General features: G+C 33.8%; 2 protein-coding genes across 2 annotated transcripts; both read left to right on the forward strand.

Annotated features, from left to right (window-relative positions):
* The first annotated feature begins 2,857 nt into the window (after positions 1-2,857).
* On the forward strand, positions 2,858-4,683 carry LOC147941612 (uncharacterized). Its single transcript, XM_087456875.1, has 3 exons — positions 2,858-3,138; positions 3,230-3,525; positions 3,668-4,683. The coding sequence occupies exons 2-3, from the start codon at positions 3,391-3,393 to the stop codon at positions 4,511-4,513; spliced, it is 981 nt and encodes a 326-aa protein (XP_087313001.1). The 5' UTR covers positions 2,858-3,138; positions 3,230-3,390; the 3' UTR covers positions 4,514-4,683.
* A 12,525-nt stretch (positions 4,684-17,208) lies between these two features.
* Positions 17,209-19,565, forward strand: LOC147941613 (sucrose transport protein SUC1-like). The gene is made up of 3 exons (XM_087456826.1): positions 17,209-18,848; positions 18,946-19,009; positions 19,137-19,565. Exons 1-3 carry the CDS (start codon positions 17,586-17,588, stop codon positions 19,355-19,357), a joined length of 1,548 nt encoding a protein of 515 aa, XP_087312952.1. The 5' UTR covers positions 17,209-17,585; the 3' UTR covers positions 19,358-19,565.

Genomic DNA, 19,565 nt, shown 5'->3' on the forward strand with positions numbered 1-19,565 from the left:
ACAAAAATTAAGATTAAAGAAACAAATACAGAAATATATTGAAAGAGACAAGACATTAGTTAACACATGTATTGAACTTGATGTTAACAATATCTACACTATACTATACAGTTATACTGTAATGCCAAGAGCTTACTTGTGTTCGGAAATGGTAAGTTAGGAAAACTTCTATAACAGTTTGAGACTCTGCATGATATTTCTCAGAGATATATGTACATAAAAAAACATTGTACAGTGCAGTTTGAGTTTCTAAACACGTTTCTCTACGAATTCTTTTCATTTTTTTGTTTGTCACCGAAGTATTTTTATTTATGTATCCTACAGTATAATGATTTTTTCCTTTTTCTTTTTGGGGCAGATAAAGGATTAATGAGTGTACAAGAAAAAAAAAATGTATATCTGTCTGAGCAAAAATAAGTTATCAACCATAAAGCACTACAAATTCAACCTTTTTATACTATTTATGTTAGTATATATATACTACAAGTATTTAGCTCAGACTGCTCAGCTTTTATAATGCATGGAACAGTATTAAAATCTTGCATGTGATACTTTTTACTATTCAATTAATTTTTTTTTTTTTTTTTGATCAAACCTATTCAATTAATTTCTATGACCACAATAAAACCGTGTTTTCAAGTTTCTGACGTGTAAGTGAGTCATTGAAATAATTTAATGGGTAAGTGGATTTCTTTTTCGGAAAAAGGGAATTTATTTACATCATCACCAAATCTAAATTTTTACTTTTTGAGGTAAAGGCAAAATAATACTACAATATTGAAGAATAAAATAGGTTGATATCGACAAATGAGACCCTCTTAAGTCCTAACTGATGACCCCATGACGCTACGAAAAGGTATGCTGAATGCGTCAACGTCATACAAATCAAACCTTCCAATCACAAAACAGACCAATTGGGCTTGATTTGCGATTTTAGTTATTGCGTGCCAAATCTGTTAACTTTTTGAGTTTTGGAACCAAATATGTTTTTTTCCATGTGAAACCACTCACTTGCGCAGTTATACAAATGATAGGCACATGATATACATTCATACTACAAATCTTTTGCCTTTCAAAAACGTAAATGTTTACAGTAAGGCGTGGATACCTAGTTATATGAATCAGCATCACCATAGTATGTAGTTCACTTTTTTTTCCAAAAACATTCAAGACAACTACGCAGGATGCCATAATAAATTTTAAGGAGTAGTAGTTAGAAATTTTAGACGGTGACTGATAGAAAATCTGTGGTGTAAGAAGTGGAAAAAAAATTCACTGCAAGAGTTGAGACTTGCTTGCAGTGAATATAATAGTTTTATTGGAGTATTGGGTTGAGATTCTGGAGAATTTGATTGAGTTTGCTACGGCATTATTATGGCAAATGTTTTGTACTCAAATTTCGAACTCCATTAATATTTTTTGGGGAAAGAATCCTTATATGTTAAATAAATTCTAGCTTATCTGTGATTTTGTCTCCGGAGCTGCAAAACTCCAAACTTGGTTTATCATGTAAAATATTTATTTTAAAAAATATCAGAACCACGTGAATCGTAATCCAACCAATTGTATAGTTTTCGTCTATACTTGAAATAAGTTAGAATGTTTTGGTTTCTAGTATTAATTATAACACTTTTGTTGTTATTGTCTTGTGCAAGTTAATTAGTATTAGAAAGAGAAATAGAATCAAATCAAAACTATATAGGTTGATTATAACTTAATTATATATCACCTAACTACGAGAATCTACGGATTATTCTCCTCAATAAAATAATTTTTTATTTTTCTGCAAAAACTCTAAATACATAACACAATATCCGTTCACGAAATTTCACCTATCGCATTCGCATGCAAAGCTAAACCCTCTCATAAAAAATGTATCCCATGTATTTACGATAAAAAAGCATACATATATATATATATTTCAGAGCACATGGATTTGATAAAAGGATATTGACAAAAATGAATTCATAAAATATTAATTTAGCCGTCGTCTTATGATTTAATTTATAACAAGGATATGTTTTGCTACGCAACCGTTCTCTTTGTAAGCATTGACTCTGGAAAGACTACGTCGGAGACCAAACTTTCGACTCCCGTCCTCACCAGAAAATTAAAGGCTGCAAATGGTTGTACTTTTTAACATGATTGAATAAATTGAACGTATTTTTCAACCTTGTTCAGCCAAAAACTCACCATTTAAGATAAATATCTTTTCAACCCAAATTTAGTGGGTCCTACCTTGTAGCTGGAAAATAACACTTTTAAGTTGAAAATTGTTCAACCAGAAAATAGGAGATGAATAGATTGAACGAGATGGAAAACTCAAAAAAAAAAAAAATATTCAATTTACATATTTAAATTAATATTTTTGGCTTTTGAAAAAATTATCATTTAACAAAACAATCGTCAAAATCTAGATTGTTATTTCGATAATCTAGGGAAGTCAAAGATTGTTAGTTTGAAAATCTATTTTTGTAAATCAAAGTTATATTTTTAATTATTATATATATATATATATATATATATTTGAAATATGTAACAAACGTTCACTAACTATTTTTTTTTCCAAAATTTTTCACATTATTTAATGTTCAATATTAAACTAATAATTTAAATTAGCATTATTTGTTACTAATAAAAGATATTCTAGTACGCAAAATCAGCTCAATTTTAAACTCTTTTGAATAATTAATATTTTTATTGATTAACATCAAAAATAAAATCAGATCCTATATATACATAGCTCATCACGATTTATCTTCAGGGAAAAAAAATTATGAGCTAAACACCTTTTTCATAATAAACAATTGTAGCCATGAGTGAAAGGTATATTTCTCTACGTTTTTTGAAGTTTATTAGTTTCAATTTGTATCACTCTTCTTTTAGTTTGTGTAAATTGTTTATTTTGTGGTTTAGAAGATCAAGCTTTTTTATATCGATAAAACATTTTAACTATTAGTAAGTAAAGCAAAAGTGCATGTGTTTGAAATTAATGGTGTTTTCTTTTCTGTTTTGCTTATATTTGAAAGGTATGTTTTGTAAATCAGAAACAAGCGAAGCAAAAATGGAAACACTTTTCCATCATCAAGTTCTAAAGGACAATCAAAGAGAAAAGCTAAAGCTACAGAGGATCCTAAGGTATTTGTTTTATACAATTTTAAATGTATTATGTATATATATAAATATTTCACCACATTTATGTTTAGCTTATACACTTTAAATTGTGCAGTACGTATGGAGTCCTAGATATACCGAAATATTTCTCGAACTTGTGAACATGGAGTTAAAATCAAAAAGCTATGTCACAAGAGTACCTGACAATTCGGGAAAAGCAAAAATTGTGGAAAAGTTTTTTGAACTGAGGGAGCTAAGTTGACTTGGAAGCCTGAAATGAAAAATCGACTCGACTATATGCGGCTTTTATGGCAATGTAACCGCAAACTATGTAAACGCACTGGTATTGCGGTTAATTCCATAACCAGAAAGATAGATATGCCGGAGCTTTGGTGGCAAGAGAGAGTCCAGGTGAGTTTAAAACATATGAACATGCAGTATTTATTTATACTTACATAGTTACATATATTTACTTATTTAAAACATATGAACATACAGTCTTGATCACCACATATTTACATATTTTATAATTACTTCTATTATTATATGTTAGGAATTTGGGAAAAATGGCAAGTACGTACGAGTGTTGCAAAGCAAGCCTCTTCCATGCAAAGAGATACTCGATCAAATTTATAGTCAACATGATGTGGAGCAGGATGAACGTTATTCGCCGCACACTCTACGCGCACACCTCGAACAAAATTTAAATGAAGGACCTACTGGTGATGACATAGAAGTGAATGAAGCTTCCGACGATAATGGGAGTCAATTTCCTTTAGAGCTAACATCTGATGAGGACCTTCCACAAGCTGATCCATCACCGCTACCCACTACTAATGAACAAGCACGGAGTTCTCCTTCCCGTACAAATAGATCAAACTTGGGTGTTCGGAAGAGCACCAGTAGACGTACCAATCGAAGAAGAATCAGCTTTGAGACTCAAGTTAAAACAGGGTTTCAACGTCTTGAAGAGTCTCGTACAGGTTTATTGGATGTCTTAAGGTCACGACATAATCCAAAAGTCACTTTTGGAGATGCTTTGGCTGAATTAGAAATATTGGCCATTGAACCAATGGGAAATTTTTGGTGGGAAGCAAATAGGTTGTTGATGAACGACGAAGACGTTCGTGATGGATTTATGAAATTACGGAATGAAGAGAACAAAATTCATTTCTTGGAAAAGCTTGTTGGCGTTTATAGATATGGTTATCCGTGTGATAATATCAATTTAAGAGGTACAAGCAGCTTCACAACTCCCTATGTTCCAGCCACTCATTCACAAATGGCGGGAATAAATGCTAATGCTTCGACGAGTTTATACCCCGGATATGGAATGTCTGATGGTTCTTCAGGGACTAGCTTTTCGACTTTGCTTGGATTGTCTCCCCGAACTCAATAAACGAAACATGCATGCGTTCGTTGTTGTTCTATGTTCTAGCCTTCTAGGATTTAATATTTTTATTTTTATTTTTATTTTTATTTTAATGCTCTTGCTAATAAAAGAATGTAATCGAATAATTTTGTTTTTCATGGTTTTTTATCTAATAAATCTGTTTAATTATTTAATTATCTTTATTATGTTTATAGTTTATAATTATCATTTAAAGAAATAATGTAACAAACAAATGTTTGACGAATTCTATTTATTTATTTATTTTTCTTTTGGAAAATTAACTTTTACATGAATTATTAATGTTCAATATTGTTTTGTTTAGAGAATCTAGGAAATTCAAAAACTAAATCCATTCAATTAGATAATTTGTTACGAATAGAAGATACTCATGTACGTAAAATCAGTCCCTATTATAAATACACAATGCTCTCACCAAGCTTTATCTTCACAAAAATATTGGTTTAACTTTTCTTAACAAAAACAATCGAAGTCATGAGTGAAAGGTAATATCTCTAGCTCCCTTTGTATTTTGATTTGTATTAGACTCCTATTGTTTAGTTTCAGTGACTTGATTAGTTAGCAAACGCTATTTTAAGTTAGTGTTAGTTTCTCGTTTGGTTTCATTAACTTGCTGTATCTTTGTCTTTTAGAAGTTCAAGTTTTTAAATATCCATCAAATAAACATTTAATTATTAGTAGTAAAACAAGTGAAGCAATCATGGTGTTTGGAATGAATGGTGTTTTTTTTTTTCAAATCAGAAATAAACGAAAGGTTGGTCCATCATCAAGTTCTAAAACTACGGAGGATTCTAAGGTATTATTTTGTTTTCTACAATTTTATATGTATATATATATATATGTCAAACAATTTTATACGTATATGTATATATATTAATATCTCAACATTGGTTTTTTCTAGGTATTTCGTATTGCAGAATTACATTTGAGAGGTATTGAAAATCTATCAGATGAAGAAATAGCTGAACTGATTTTACTTGAAGAAGCTGAAATCTTAGAAACCGACATTTCTCCATTGATGGAATATTATGGCAAATTCTTCTGCAAAGAACCAGAAACTCAAGATAGAGGCAGTGGATGGGCCATGATTCGAAAGCAAATCTATGCTAGTGAAATTTCATGTCGAAAGCTGGTACGAATGAATACAGTGGCATTTCAGCGTTTGTGTGAAATATTACAAGGGAGGTATAGCTTACAAGACACTCAAAATATGGCTGTTGATGAGAGTGTTGCAATCTTTCTTATGATTTGTGGCCAGAATGACTCTCAAGGTGACATTGGTCTAAGGTTTGGTCAGGCACAAGAAACAATATGTCGGAAGTTTCATGAAGTTCTTGGAGCAATGGAACGAATGGCTGTGGACTACATACGACCAAGAACTACCCAAGAACTTGAAGCTATATCAAACCTTCTACAAAGAGATAAACGCTATTGGCCTTACTTTAGTGGATTCATAGGAGCTTTAGACGGGACTCATGTACCTGTTATGGTGACTCCAGGACAAGAAACCATTAGATTTGTGAACCGCAAAGGAAGTACGAGTCTCAATGTCTTGGCAATGTGCGACTTTGATATGCTTTTCACATATTGCTTTGTTGGTATGGCGGGATCAGCTCATGATGCGCGTGTGTTATCAACAGCGATTCGTGATGATACTATGTTTCCTACCCCTGCGGAAGGCAAATACTATCTTGTAGATTCTGGTTATGCCAACAAACGTGGATATTTGGCTCCGTATAGAAAGCAAAGTAATGTTGGCACAAGGTATCATCTACAAGAGTTTTTCTATGGTGAGCCGCCAAGGAATAGCAAGGAGATGTTTAACAGATGGCATGCATCCCTTCGCTCAGTCATTGAACGTACATTTGGAGTTTGGAAGAAAAAATGGAGAGTTTTAAATGAATTTCCAAGGTATAATATTGCAATACAAAGACGTGTTATATTTGCTACAATGGGACTTCATAATTTTATTCGCAAGAATAATATTGAAGATGATGACTTTGAAGAAGCTGATAAAGATAGTGATGTTTCATATTGGCAGCAAAATGTTAATGATGATGTGAATGATGATCAAGGTATTAGAGTGGAAGAAGAAACACACGATGGAAATTATATGAAGATCGTCCGCGATCAAATTGCTGAGCAAATATGGTCTGCAAGTCGACGTAGTGTTCGTCAGCAACGTTAGATTTTATTTTATATAATATTTTGTAATAAAATATTTATTTCCAAATATGAATTAATAATATATTAGTTTTTTTTTAATTTCTTATATTTAAATATATAATTTAGTTATATATATAATTTCTGATACTATTATAAATAGATTTTTAATATTATATTTTTGTATTCAGCTATTCAACTTAATGGTCACCATTTAGCATACTAATTTATTTCTCTGCAGTTTTTTCAGCTCGTTCAATTCCTTCAGCTCATTTTTATTCAGCCCATTATTATTCAACCTATTCAGCTGGTTCAGTTTGTTAATCACGATTTGCAGCCAAAAAAATATTAGAATATTGGAATGAATAAAGAGAAATTAATTGGACTAATTATTATACCACCTATAACGTGTCAATCGACTTTATATGTTTAATTTTTTTTAGGGTTTTCATCTTTGGTTTGATTTATAAATCCTATCAAATTTGGTTGAATTTCAAATATCTTGAATCCTTTAATTCTCCCAAAATACATGTAGACATATACTCTTATTGTTTTGTTACGGAAATAAATGGTACTACATAACAACTGCAATTATATTAGTCAAGTGTGGTGTGCAAATCTACGACTGTGGAACCCATTTGTACTTTTGCAATTTATTTTGTTACTAGAGAACGTCATACTGAGATGAGATGAATCTTTAATAATTTCCCGACATGTACATCGTTGTACATAAATGCACCTTTGAATTTTAAAACGTGGCTAATCCATACATTCTATTTCTTGTACAACATATACTACCTAGTTTAGTAGTAGTATGTGTTTAGGTGACACTGAATTAGTAATAGACTTTTTTTCATCCGAAAAGATAACCTTAAATACTAGATTAAATGTTTGCCAAAAAAAAAAAATTACTCGACTAGATTTTGTCCAAAAAAATAAAAATTGATTAGATATATATATATATATATATATATTTTAGATTACGTATTTGATATTTCTTAAATCAATTCTTACAGTATTAGAATCTTTTTAGATCATTTCTTAGAATAAATTAGAATCTTTAGGATGGTTGAACTCTCTATATTGTACACCAATTTGTATACTCTATCATTTTGTGAATTTAAATCTCAGCCCTAACTTAAAAAAAAAAAAAAAAAAAAACCAAAAAAAAATCACCAATAGCAATCTATTCTAAGAAAAAAAAAAAAAAAAAAAAAAAAAAAAAAAAAAACAAGAAACAAATTAGTGAGCTGTGGATTTTCGTCATGACCAAAATAAACATGGTCCATCTTAAAAAAAAAATCGTTTGTAATTTGCCAACATACCCCAGCCTTAATACTCTTTGTTTTTTTGTTGCTGATCAAATTAAATATATTTTTGTCTTTTTTACGAATTTATTACTTTTGTCTTTCTAATTATCGTACTATCGTATTCTCGAAGCAGTCAATTTGATGTCATATTCTGAAACTCTAAATATATTGTTAATTATTATCTTTGGTTTATTTGTAAAAGAATTCATTTAAACCACAAATTCGATGATATTAGTTTTTGTTTTTTTCTCGTCCACTATATTTCTTAATATCTTTGAAGCGGTACAAGGTGCACCATAATTGTATGGTGAAAAAAAATATCTTAAATTATTTAATCTCTTTTTCGGTTAATACTCTTTGTTTTTTGATAAAGTTTTAATACTCTTTGTTAAAAAAATATAAATATATATTTACCTAAGTTAGGTCGACAATGCGATAGAGACAACAAAAATAAGCTAAAAAATATATACAATAATTTGATTTAAATTATTTTATACAAAATATATATATTTGTGCAAACTCCTCAGTAATTTTACGAGGACACATGATTACTCTCTATAAAGATAAAAACGACTACTAAAATCTATATGAAATCCGTGAGGTGTTTGGAGAGAATACGAAAGAGGCTAGCTTAAAGATGCTCACACTAATTTAAAAAAAAAAAAAACAATTATGGAATGATTCAACTTGGTTTTGTGCTGGCTCGATGAAATATAAAACTAACGCTCACGCTAATATAAGAAATTAAAATTAAGAGTACTAGGCAGCTTTGGTTTGCACTCTCTAAACAGATGACATAAACAAAATGGTTTGGTACCAGTTTAATTTATAGTTGTAGTTAACACACCGGTATTGTCTCTATAGGTAGCTATAAACAGATCATAAGATCATCTTACAATTCACGTATTCTAAGTTTCTAACGTGTTATAATGTTCCAAGTTTGGAAATCATAAGTAGAATTATTTTTAGTTATAATTGGAAATTTAGATATTTCTTTATGATATCATTGTTCATTAAAAGAGTTTAGATTTTATGAATGGAAATATATAAACTGCACAGGTAGAGAGTTAAACAATCTACCCCACACAAAAAAAAAAAAAAAAAAACCATAACAAACAGACAATTCCAATCTGCAACATGTTTGAGTTTCTAAAATTTTTGCGTCATGTAAAAATGGGATTGAGGTCTTCATATAGATGCACAAGTCCCTTAATCAACACATACAATTGTATCTTATCACAATCAAATATTTATCGTTACATATTTGAGGGTAAGTAGGTCATGCATCCGTCATGCTAAAACAACCAAGGACAGTAATTGAATCGAAAAAAGATCTTGACTAGTCTATACAAAAATGGGTAATTTTTAACTTTCATATTATATGATTTTTATAAAAAAGCGAAATGAGATAGGGAAGAAAAGTCAGAGATGAGGAAGGAAAGGATGGGGAAAATCCGGCGGAATAATGAGGGCGAATCCATGGAACAAGTTGGCTAATTTCAGATTCAATTCAGACAGAACACTTCTCTTCTCAATTCTCATTAGACATTGATAGAGTGATGGAGAGTAGCTTTGTTTTGTCTGTTTTGTTGTCCTTTTAAAAGTCAATCAAGTCTCTGGTCCCGCGTTTCTTTTTGTTTTGTGTAACAAAACGTCCCGTAAACTTCACTGCTAGCATGACTTCATAGACTCAAAGCTGGTTTTGCAGGGCATCGATCCTAACTCTTCATCGTGACAAATGGAGCTACTCATCTAAATCCACGGTAGGTTATTAGTGTGTCAGACGTTCCTCGAACTCTGGTCCTTACCCTTTATCAACCTTCCCACAGGACAAGTTGCCACCAATTGAGCTGCAGATCAATTGGTGACAGCTTGTCCTGTAGGAAGGTTGTTAAAGGGTGAGGACCAGGGTTCAAGGAACGTCTGACGCACCAATAACCTACTGGTGGATTGGAATATCCACAGTGATGAGTTAGGATCGATGCCCTACAGGGCTAGCATGGGGTCAGTTGGGACGGCTAGCAGTGAGGCTAGTGGGGTCCACGGACGGTCTGTTGGAGCAGCTAGCAGTGAGGCTAGTGGGGTCTGCGGGACTCCAAGCTGGCCCTGCAGGGCATCGATCCTAACTCATCAATGTGGATATCCCAATCCACCAGTAGGTTATTGGTGCGTCAGGCGTTACTCGAACCCTGGTCCCCACCCTTTAACAACCTTTCCATAGGACAAGTTGCCACCAATTGAAATTGTAACACCCGCGAACCAAATTGGGGATTTGGGAAGGGGTGTCGATCGACACCAAGAAGAGTGTCGATCGACACCATCAATTTTGTTTCGACCAGATTGTTTTAATTAATCGTTTTGGTTCGGTCTGGTTCAATTGAAGTGTAAAACCGACGTATTTATAGGGGAAACTCGACCTAGGTCGTGGAAAGAGTTGTTTTGGCCGCTTCTAAAGAGAAAATAGAGAAGAGAGAGTGTTCTTGAGGGATTTTGGGGATTCTAAGCTAGATTGGTGAGATCTGTTCTTGTGGAGTGGAGATCTGGTGCTGGGAACGAAGGGGAAGCCTTCTAGGGTGCTAGATTCGTCAGTTTGGGACAGAAACTTCCTGCAAAAGAGGTGAGTGCATGACCATGACTTATCTAAGCCTGAGAATCCTTTGTTTGATTGATTTGCTGTGTTTTTTTGGTGTTGTTCTTGATTGTGGTGGTTGTGTTATGGTTGTTATAGGTTCCTAGAGCTTTTGGGTGAGTTTGGAGCGGATTGGAGATGATTGGAAACGGAGATTCGACGATCGGCATTGCGCAGAACGCGACTGCAGAGTCGGTGTCGATCGACACCATGTTGGTGTCGGTCGACACCATGTTTGGGCCAATGTCGATCGACACCACTCTGGTGTCGGTCGACACCAACTTGTCTGATTCGTGAATTTTCTGGTTTGTTGTGTTTGTTTGTTGTTTGGTAAACATGGAGAATCTCAGTTGCTTGTGTATATAGCCTAGTAGATGGGAGGATTGCCTCACTAAGTATTTATGATAATACTTACGCATCTCAATTGTTGTTTGTGGTGTGCAGGTATGTGACGTGGAATCATGGCGATGAGGAGGAGGATGATCTAGGGTCTCGTTTGTGTGTTGGTGGTTACATTGTTTATGTTGGAACCTTGGATAGAGTTATGCTAGGTTGTTGGATAGATTGGTTAGGAGTGTTATTGTATTGATGATGTATTGGTTTTGTATTATTGGTATGTTTCCGCTGTGCTTAATGGTTATTGCTGGTTTAATGATGAGTTGTGGTTTGGGTTGGTTAATTAAGTAGTATGGGATGCTTAATTGAAAATATTGTATTTATTAAAAAAAACGGGTCGGGTCGTTTCAGTTGATGGTAACTTGTCCTGTGGGAAGGTTGTTAAAGGGTGGGGACCAGGGTTCGAGTAACGCCTGACGCACCAATAACCTACTGGTGGATTGGGATATCCACAGTGATGGGTTAGGATCGATTTTTATGTAACAACTCGTCCCGTGGAACCTACTAGCCTCACTGCTAGCTTGCCCCCATAGGCCCAAAGTTGGCCCTGTAGGGCATCGATCCTAACCCATCACTGTGGATATCCCAATCCACCAGTAGGTTATTGGTGCGCCAGACGTTCCTTGAACCCTGGTCCTCACCTTTTATCAACCTTCCCACAGGACAAGTTGTCATCAATTGAGCTGCAGGTCAATTGGTGATAGCTTATCATGTGGGAAAGTTGTTAAAGGGTGAGGACCAGGGTTCAAGGAACGTCTGGCGCACCAATAACCTACTGGTGGATTGGGATATCCACAGTGATGGGTTAGGATGGATGCCCTGCAGGGCCAGTTTGGGGTCCGATTTTTATGTGACAACCCATCCCGCGGATCCAGTAGGCTCACTGCTAGCTGCTCCAACGGACCCAAGCTGGCCCTGCAGGACATCGATCCTAACCCATCACTGTGGATATCTCAATCCACCAGTAGGTTATTGGTGCGCCAGGCATTTCTCGAATCTTGGTCCCCACCCTTTAACAACCTTCCTACAGGACAAACTGTCACCAATTGATCTGCAGATTGATGCCCTGCAGAACCAACTTGAGATTCGTTGGGACGGTTAGCAGTGAGGCTAGTGGGATCTGTGAAACGGATTGTCACATTTTGGCATTTTGGAAACTAAAAAAATAATTTTAGAAACAAAAAAAAAAGGAGAATTTATTATATATTATCTAACCCATTAACTAAAAAAAATTCCAAAAATTTATGTAAAATTGAACATTTTAAGTGATAATTTGATTTTTTTTTTCCTAACTAATAATTTTCTTAGAAAACTAAGGCAAATTAATATCAATTAAAACCAGACCAATGTTATGTCCATCAGTAGGGTAGGCTACAAGGCTATTTACCTGCCGTGTTCCTTCATTTCTACTCATCTTTGATCTCCAATTGCAAGTTGCCTCCAAGAGAATGTGGGACGTTGTTTCCTTTTTCTTCCTCTCTTTTAACTTTTTTTTGCTCCCTACCGACCATTCTACTTTTTTTTTTTTTTTTTTTTTTTTTTTTTTTTTTTTTTATATATATTACCAGAGTGTTTTATGCAGGATCCAATCTATTATAGTTATCATTTGTAAAAGAAAAACGTATATGTTTCATATTAGTAATCCTCCAATTCTTTTGTTGTCAAAAAAAATAATATATTAGTAAACCGAACAGAACAGACTATTTACAAAAAATGTTAAATTTTTAGAATATTCAATATCTACGTCCATCGTCGCATGTAGGCAATTTTACTGGTATGCAGTCTTGTTATTTCCCTTTTAAAATTAAATATTTGCAAACAATTAATCTATCTAATCATACGCGACATCTTCTAACAAATTTAGCAATTCTCCCAATTTAAAATGCTATAGTTACATATTTTAAAGAATGCAAACAAACGTTTGTGTCGTCTGTGAGGCCTATGCATGGACGGTCACACGTTCTTTGCCTTGAATTTCCACCTACACTATTATTGATGTTTTCTTAAAATAAATTATACAGACGATATTGATAGAAAATCCAGGGAATATTATTTTGATGATAACATCAAAAGACAAAAGATATGGGAATCTGAGACCAAGAGTTGAAATTAGAGTAAAGAACAACAGGAAAACAACAGAAGATACAACTCAAGTCTATGCTATATTTCAAACTGTCAACTTAGAAAGTGAGTACATCAAATATTAAACGCATATCAATAAAAATTCAGCGCCAATTATTTTGGCGATAGTTTAAAATAAACGGCTCCATATTAATAATCAGATAGGTATGTTTGGCGCTAATCGTTCGCTAGAAGTCTTCCTTGCCACCTTTTGTTTTTTCTCTATTATGCGGTGTGGTTCTATATATCAGTTTAACTGTTTTGTACTTTGTAGCAAGACTTGAGAAATCAACATTTTTTTTTTTCTTTTTTGACTAATTATATATTATCTAGCTATGTATTTCCTTTTTGTTGGTAACATATAATATGCGGATTTAAATTCAAACAATAGTTAAATGTTAATACAAACGATTTAAACTCAAACAATAATTTATGTTTATATAAACGATAATGTTATCCACTGTAGTCCGAATTATATTGTTTTAAAACCACAAGAATTGAATTTGTTAGTAACTCTGACCGTAAAAGCTGTTTCCTTTCCATACCAATATTTTGGGTACTGGTTTTTCTCATTATAAATTATATTTCTTTTTGCTTAAGTTATAGTATTACAAAATGGTTGTTCTGTTTAAAATGAGTCTCTGTTAATGTCTTGTGTGAGATGTAACTAGCTAGGGAATATCTAATGAAATAAAATTTGAACAGATAAATGAAGAAGAAGTCAATTTTTAATCAATAGATAAATTAGATACATGAACTAAAATAATAATAATTGAAAGATGGAGTGTGAACATTTGTAGTTGGAGTAGTATGTAATTAGAGAGGTCAATGAGTCAACAACTTCTATCGTTACCTTTTTGACAATAATGCGCCTCTCTCTCTTAATAACAATGATGTCCAATCCCGACATCCTAATTACGCCACGCCATATGTCATATTTTATTAGTATTATCATCTTAGTATAACTATATGTTGTTAGCCTTTGTGTTCGTTTAAAATAAGTAAAACCAACACTTTCTAAAGAACTTTTGTGTTGTGCTGGTTTTGGAAGCTGTCCAACCCGATTTCGTAATTCCATTTTAGAGTAGACAAATATATTCTACCGCACCCTCTTTTTTTTTTTTTTTTTTATAAAGTTCTACCACACGTTATTGCATCATTTTCTTTCGATTATTAAGAGTATGTGGTCGTTGATTCTTGTGTTGAAGCAGATTTGAAACCTTAAAAAGTTTTGAAAATTAAACATTATATGTGAAGCTAAACAAAACATAAATATTGAATAGACTTATTCAACGAGATCCCTAAGGTGGTGTTGAGTGAAATATTCAACAGTTGGGCGAGGATTACAGCTTTGAAATATTATCTATCTTTCGAGTTGTGTATTTTTATTCTGTTGAGGATGTAAATATTAGTCTTTTTTAGCGGTAATAAAAATTTTAAACGGAGAGAAAAAAGTGAAACTATTTTCCCATTCCCTCTCTGCAGAATATTATTGTCAGCAGCATTCTTTTTGGTCTGTTGTTCTTTTTACATTATTTTTATTGACCTATTTTACATTTTTATAGTGTTCTGATGTTTTTTTTTTGTCAAACCAAGTACTTTTCATAAATTGGTAACCGGTACAGTAGTTGGTACAGTGCAAAACGAAAATAAAGTTGATTTACACAGTGCAAACGAAAATAAAGCTGATTTATTGACCTCTTTTACATTTTTATAGTGTTCTGATATTATTAATATTCGATCCTCCAGTGATTAATATGTTGACTAATCTCATAGAATAATATAGTGAATAGTTGAAATTAAAATTAAGCAAAACTACTCATTGCCTAGTCATGTTCAACTACGAGTGCATAATGATGGTGCGAACCACAATCTTTTTTAGGCTAACAAACTATAAGCTTCTTTTAGGGTCCCGATCCCCGACCCTATAAAACTAAATTCATTTTGACAAACCTTTTGAATTTTCTTACGTGGTTATTTAATTCATGTTACTTATATTATTGGCATGCCCCTGAAACTATAAGCAAATAAATTGCATTGATCTAGTGTCCACTTTGTTTTGCGGGAGACATTGATTTCCTTTCAATAAGTGGATGTAATTTTTCATTTTTTTCCGTTACTTATTATGAGTCATGATATAATTTTTTAAAAAAAAAATTAAAAACTTTAAAAAGTGATGTAAATGTTTTGAACCTTGTTTGTGATGTTCAATTTCTATAGTTTGGCTAACATAAAAGTCATACTGTATAACGTAAGACTTGTGACGTTTAATACTGCAGATTTATTAGGTTAACCAATGTCTCATGTAGTTTTATACTTCTGACAAATCCATTTGAGGGTATTTATATTATAGATATATATAGATATTTGCCTAATTATGTTCCTGAATTTGGTTATCTACCTAATTAATTGTGAAATTAATTTATTGATGATTTATCTTAATTTTCATATTGATTCTTCTGTGATATTATATACTAGCTATTTTATAACTATACATTTTTTATCAAACTATTTTATAACTATATATGTACCCTAAGTCCAAGTAGTTTAGACTGGAGGGGTAGAAAGACAGCGTAAGGAGTTGACAAACATGTGATCCAGTCTACAAACATAAGAGCCACTTGAGACTAGGTCACAGACAACTAAAATCCAAGAGTTCTACAAGTAAATGCTTTAGTTATTTAATTGTATTTTTCTCAAGTCAAAGTCTTTCCGGTTGGAAAAATGGAAAGAGTGTATATGGAGTTTTCGGTTCTACAAAGAAAATGTAAAAAATGAAATGTAAAGAAAGGCAGAGCGCTTAATGGTGGGTCGGACAACCAATCCAAAATAAATGGAGTTTTGAGTACCGAGATCGTAGGATCATATCTTGCATTATAAAAACAATGTGTAATAGGGTGAAATTTTCTGTTGCAGAACCCTATTTTTACGTTATAAAATTGGTTCAATTGTAAATATGCAACATAAACCAATGTAATAAACCTATTTCAACAGATTTTATCTGTTGTAGTAAGACTTCTGTTTAGAAAGCAGGATTACTTCCACTTTTTTATCGAAATTGCGTTCAATTTTCTTTTTTTGTTTTAATGATTGCATTTGAATGGTTTCTATGTATCATGTAAACTTTCTATTATATAATATAATCGTTTTGCTGTTAAAAAAAAAAAACCAATGTAATAATCTAATGAATTGGGTGTTAGAGACATTTTTACGATTGACTGCTTATATATAGTAATCATAAAATTAAATTTGATAACACTAGAGTTAACATTTAACAACGTAGCCAAAATATAACACTAGTTTTTCGTAATAACATCGCAGAAAGAAAAAAGAATAGTCGCCACCATATACAAACCTAAGTGTTTTTTTTTTTGTATTATTGTTTGTGATAAGATTACATTGTCATGTTTACGAAGCGGAAATTGAACGTTTGGTCGTCTAAAGACTTGGACATAACGTTTGGGTCTACAGTCTTGGACGTCAAGGATAACATACCATCTTTGGGGATGTTCGGATAAGATCGTCTGCATCATTTTTGTAAAATATGTAGCTGGTTGGACCTTTGTGTTAGATACTCTCTCGACTATGAACATGGGCCATGGCGGAATCATAATGGCATGATCTAGAGGTGGTGGTATCAGGGGATATTTGGCATCCATGACCGAGATTGGAGCCAGATTTGTTAATTAGGACTTGATCCACGTTATTTTATACGTCAGATAATACAAAACTTATTAACTAATATCGTAGCTGATGTGAAGAGTGAAGACATCCGGAAAAAAAAAGTATATATATGTTGCCTTGAACAATTATGTGCCTTAAAGTCATATGTTTGTGACACAAATAACTAGGTCGATTCACCATTATTAAATTTTGTACCCAATCGGAATCACGAAAGCATCCAGCCAAACAAAACGTTAGTAAAAATCGGATTTTAAGAAAAAAAAAAAAAAAAAAAAAAAAGGAGAGAGTAAAAAAGAGAAAACTAAAACTGTGAGAGAGAGAGAGAGAGAGAGAGAAATTGAATCAACGTCAAAGTCACTTGATGCAAGAAAAATGGCGAAACCAATTAAATCCCGTAAAAAAACAGAAACCAAGAGGAGTTAATGTCCTAACTGACACGTGTCCCTACCTTGCCATACACTCTCACACAATTAAAAAATTTGTAACTGTGTCTCTTATCCGAAAAATAATCATCTCCAAGTGTAACATTTCTTCTTCTTCTTCGCTTATAAATACAACTCCATGCTCTCGTCTCCTACATCACAAAAACAAAACCTTCACTTAGCAAAAAAAAAAAAAAAAAAAAACAGAGAGAAAAGACAGAAAAACCAAAAAAGAAAAAGAAAAAGGAAAATAAACAAATTTTCTTTTCTTTTTTTTCCCTCTAAATTTTGTCTATTTCGTGTGTGTGTGTTTTTTTTTTTTTAACTTCCTGAAAATGGGAGTCTTCGAAAAAGAAAAATCCACTAAAGATGCGGCGGCTCTAGAGACACAACAGTCGCCGGAAGATTTCGACCAACCATCTCCCCTTCGTAAAATCATCTCCGTCGCTTCCATCGCCGCCGGTGTACAGTTCGGATGGGCATTACAGCTCTCTCTTCTCACACCTTACGTACAACTCCTTGGAATCCCTCACAAATGGTCATCTCTCATTTGGCTCTGTGGGCCAATCTCCGGTATGATTGTTCAACCAATCGTCGGTTTCCACAGTGACCGATGCACCTCAAGATTCGGTCGCCGTCGTCCCTTCATCGCCACCGGAGCCGCACTCGTCGCCGTCGCCGTTTTCCTCATCGGTTACGCGGCCGATATTGGTAATAAAATGGGAGATAAGCTCGACCAGAAGGTAAAGGTTCGAGCCATTGGGATCTTCGCTCTCGGGTTTTGGATCCTTGACGTGGCTAACAACACCTTACAAGGACCTTGCCGTGCTTTCTTAGCCGATTTAGCTGCCGGTGACGCTAAAAGAACGCGAGTCGCAAACGCGTTTTTCTCCTTCTTTATGGCGGTTGGAAACGTTTTGGGTTACGCTGCTGGATCTTACACTAACCTTCACAAAATGTTTCCCTTCACAATGACCAAAGCTTGCGATATCTACTGCGCCAATCTAAAGACTTGTTTCTTCTTATCCATCACTCTCCTCCTCATCGTCACCGTCACGTCTCTTTGGTACGTGAAAGACAAGCAATGGTCTCCCCCGGCGAGAAACCCCGACGACGATGAGAAGACCTCAAGCGTTCCTTTGTTCGGAGAGATCTTTGGAGCTTTCAGAGTCATGAAACGTCCCATGTGGATGCTTCTAATCGTCACGGCCTTGAACTGGATCGCTTGGTTCCCTTTTCTTTTGTTCGATACTGATTGGATGGGTCGTGAAGTGTACGGTGGAGATTCAGATGGAAACGAACGGTCCAAGAAACTATACAGCCTAGGAGTCCAATCTGGTGCAATGGGATTGATGTTTAACTCGATAGTTCTTGGTTTCATGTCACTTGGTGTTGAATGGATTGGTCGGAAACTAGGAGGAGCTAAACGCCTTTGGGGAATTGTGAATTTCATCCTCGCCGCCGGTTTGGCCATGACCGTTCTCGTTACGAAATTGGCCGATGATCACCGGAAAACCGCCGGTCAATTAGCCGGACCGAGCAGTGGTATTAAAGCTGGAGCTTTAAGTCTTTTTGCTGTTCTTGGTATTCCATTAGCTGTAAGTAGTACACTTTTGTTTTCTACTCTTCTTTTTTTTCTTTTTTTTTTCCTTTTTTTAGTTAGTATCAACCGATTCGTTTATTTTATTATCACAGATTACATTCAGTACTCCATTTGCGCTAGCGTCCATATTTTCAAGCAGCTCCGGTGCCGGCCAAGGTAATATTCTTAACTTTATTCATGTTACATAGTTGTACATGGGACCGTAAACGTTAAATTATACTATTACTTTATCTAATCCGTCCAATATAACTTCTAAACCATTCATTTTATTTTATTATTACAGGACTTTCGTTAGGAGTTTTAAATTTGGCGATTGTGATACCACAAATGATAGTATCACTAGGAGGTGGACCATTCGACGCTCTCTTCGGTGGTGGAAACTTACCGGCGTTTATCGTTGGAGCAATTGCAGCAGCGATTAGTGGAGTATTAGCGTTAACCGTTTTACCTTCACCGCCACCGGACGCACCTGCTTTGAAGACAGGGGCCATGGGATTCCACTAGTTTTAATTACTATGTCTTTTTTTTTTATGAAACTCATGATCAAATACAGTATTATTGTGCAAAACCCAAAAAAGAAAAGAAAAGAGAATGGGATAAAGTGATAAAACTCTAATAAACCTTGGGTAATCTGTATTTCACCCTTCCTTTAGTTTTTTTTTTTTTTTTACTTTGTTACTGATTTGAATCTGAAATAGAATTTGTTTTTCTT

The sequence above is a fragment of the Camelina sativa genome, chromosome 7 (genome assembly GCF_030686135.1).
Source record: "Camelina sativa cultivar CO46 ecotype springtype chromosome 7, ASM3068613v1".
Taxonomy (NCBI): domain Eukaryota; kingdom Viridiplantae; phylum Streptophyta; class Magnoliopsida; order Brassicales; family Brassicaceae; genus Camelina; species Camelina sativa.

Excerpts from the sequence above, each read along its gene's own strand:
- LOC147941612 (XM_087456875.1), top strand. The coding sequence starts at position 3,391 with ATGAAAAATCGACTCGACTATATGCGGCTTTTATGGCAATGTAACCGC. Across the intron at positions 3,526-3,667 it reads GGTGGCAAGAGAGAGTCCAG|GAATTTGGGAAAAATGGCAA; the intron begins GTGAGTTTAAAA and ends ATTATATGTTAG.
- LOC147941613 (XM_087456826.1), top strand. The coding sequence starts at position 17,586 with ATGGGAGTCTTCGAAAAAGAAAAATCCACTAAAGATGCGGCGGCTCTA. Across the intron at positions 18,849-18,945 it reads TTCTTGGTATTCCATTAGCT|ATTACATTCAGTACTCCATT; the intron begins GTAAGTAGTACA and ends TTATTATCACAG. Across the intron at positions 19,010-19,136 it reads CAGCTCCGGTGCCGGCCAAG|GACTTTCGTTAGGAGTTTTA; the intron begins GTAATATTCTTA and ends TTATTATTACAG.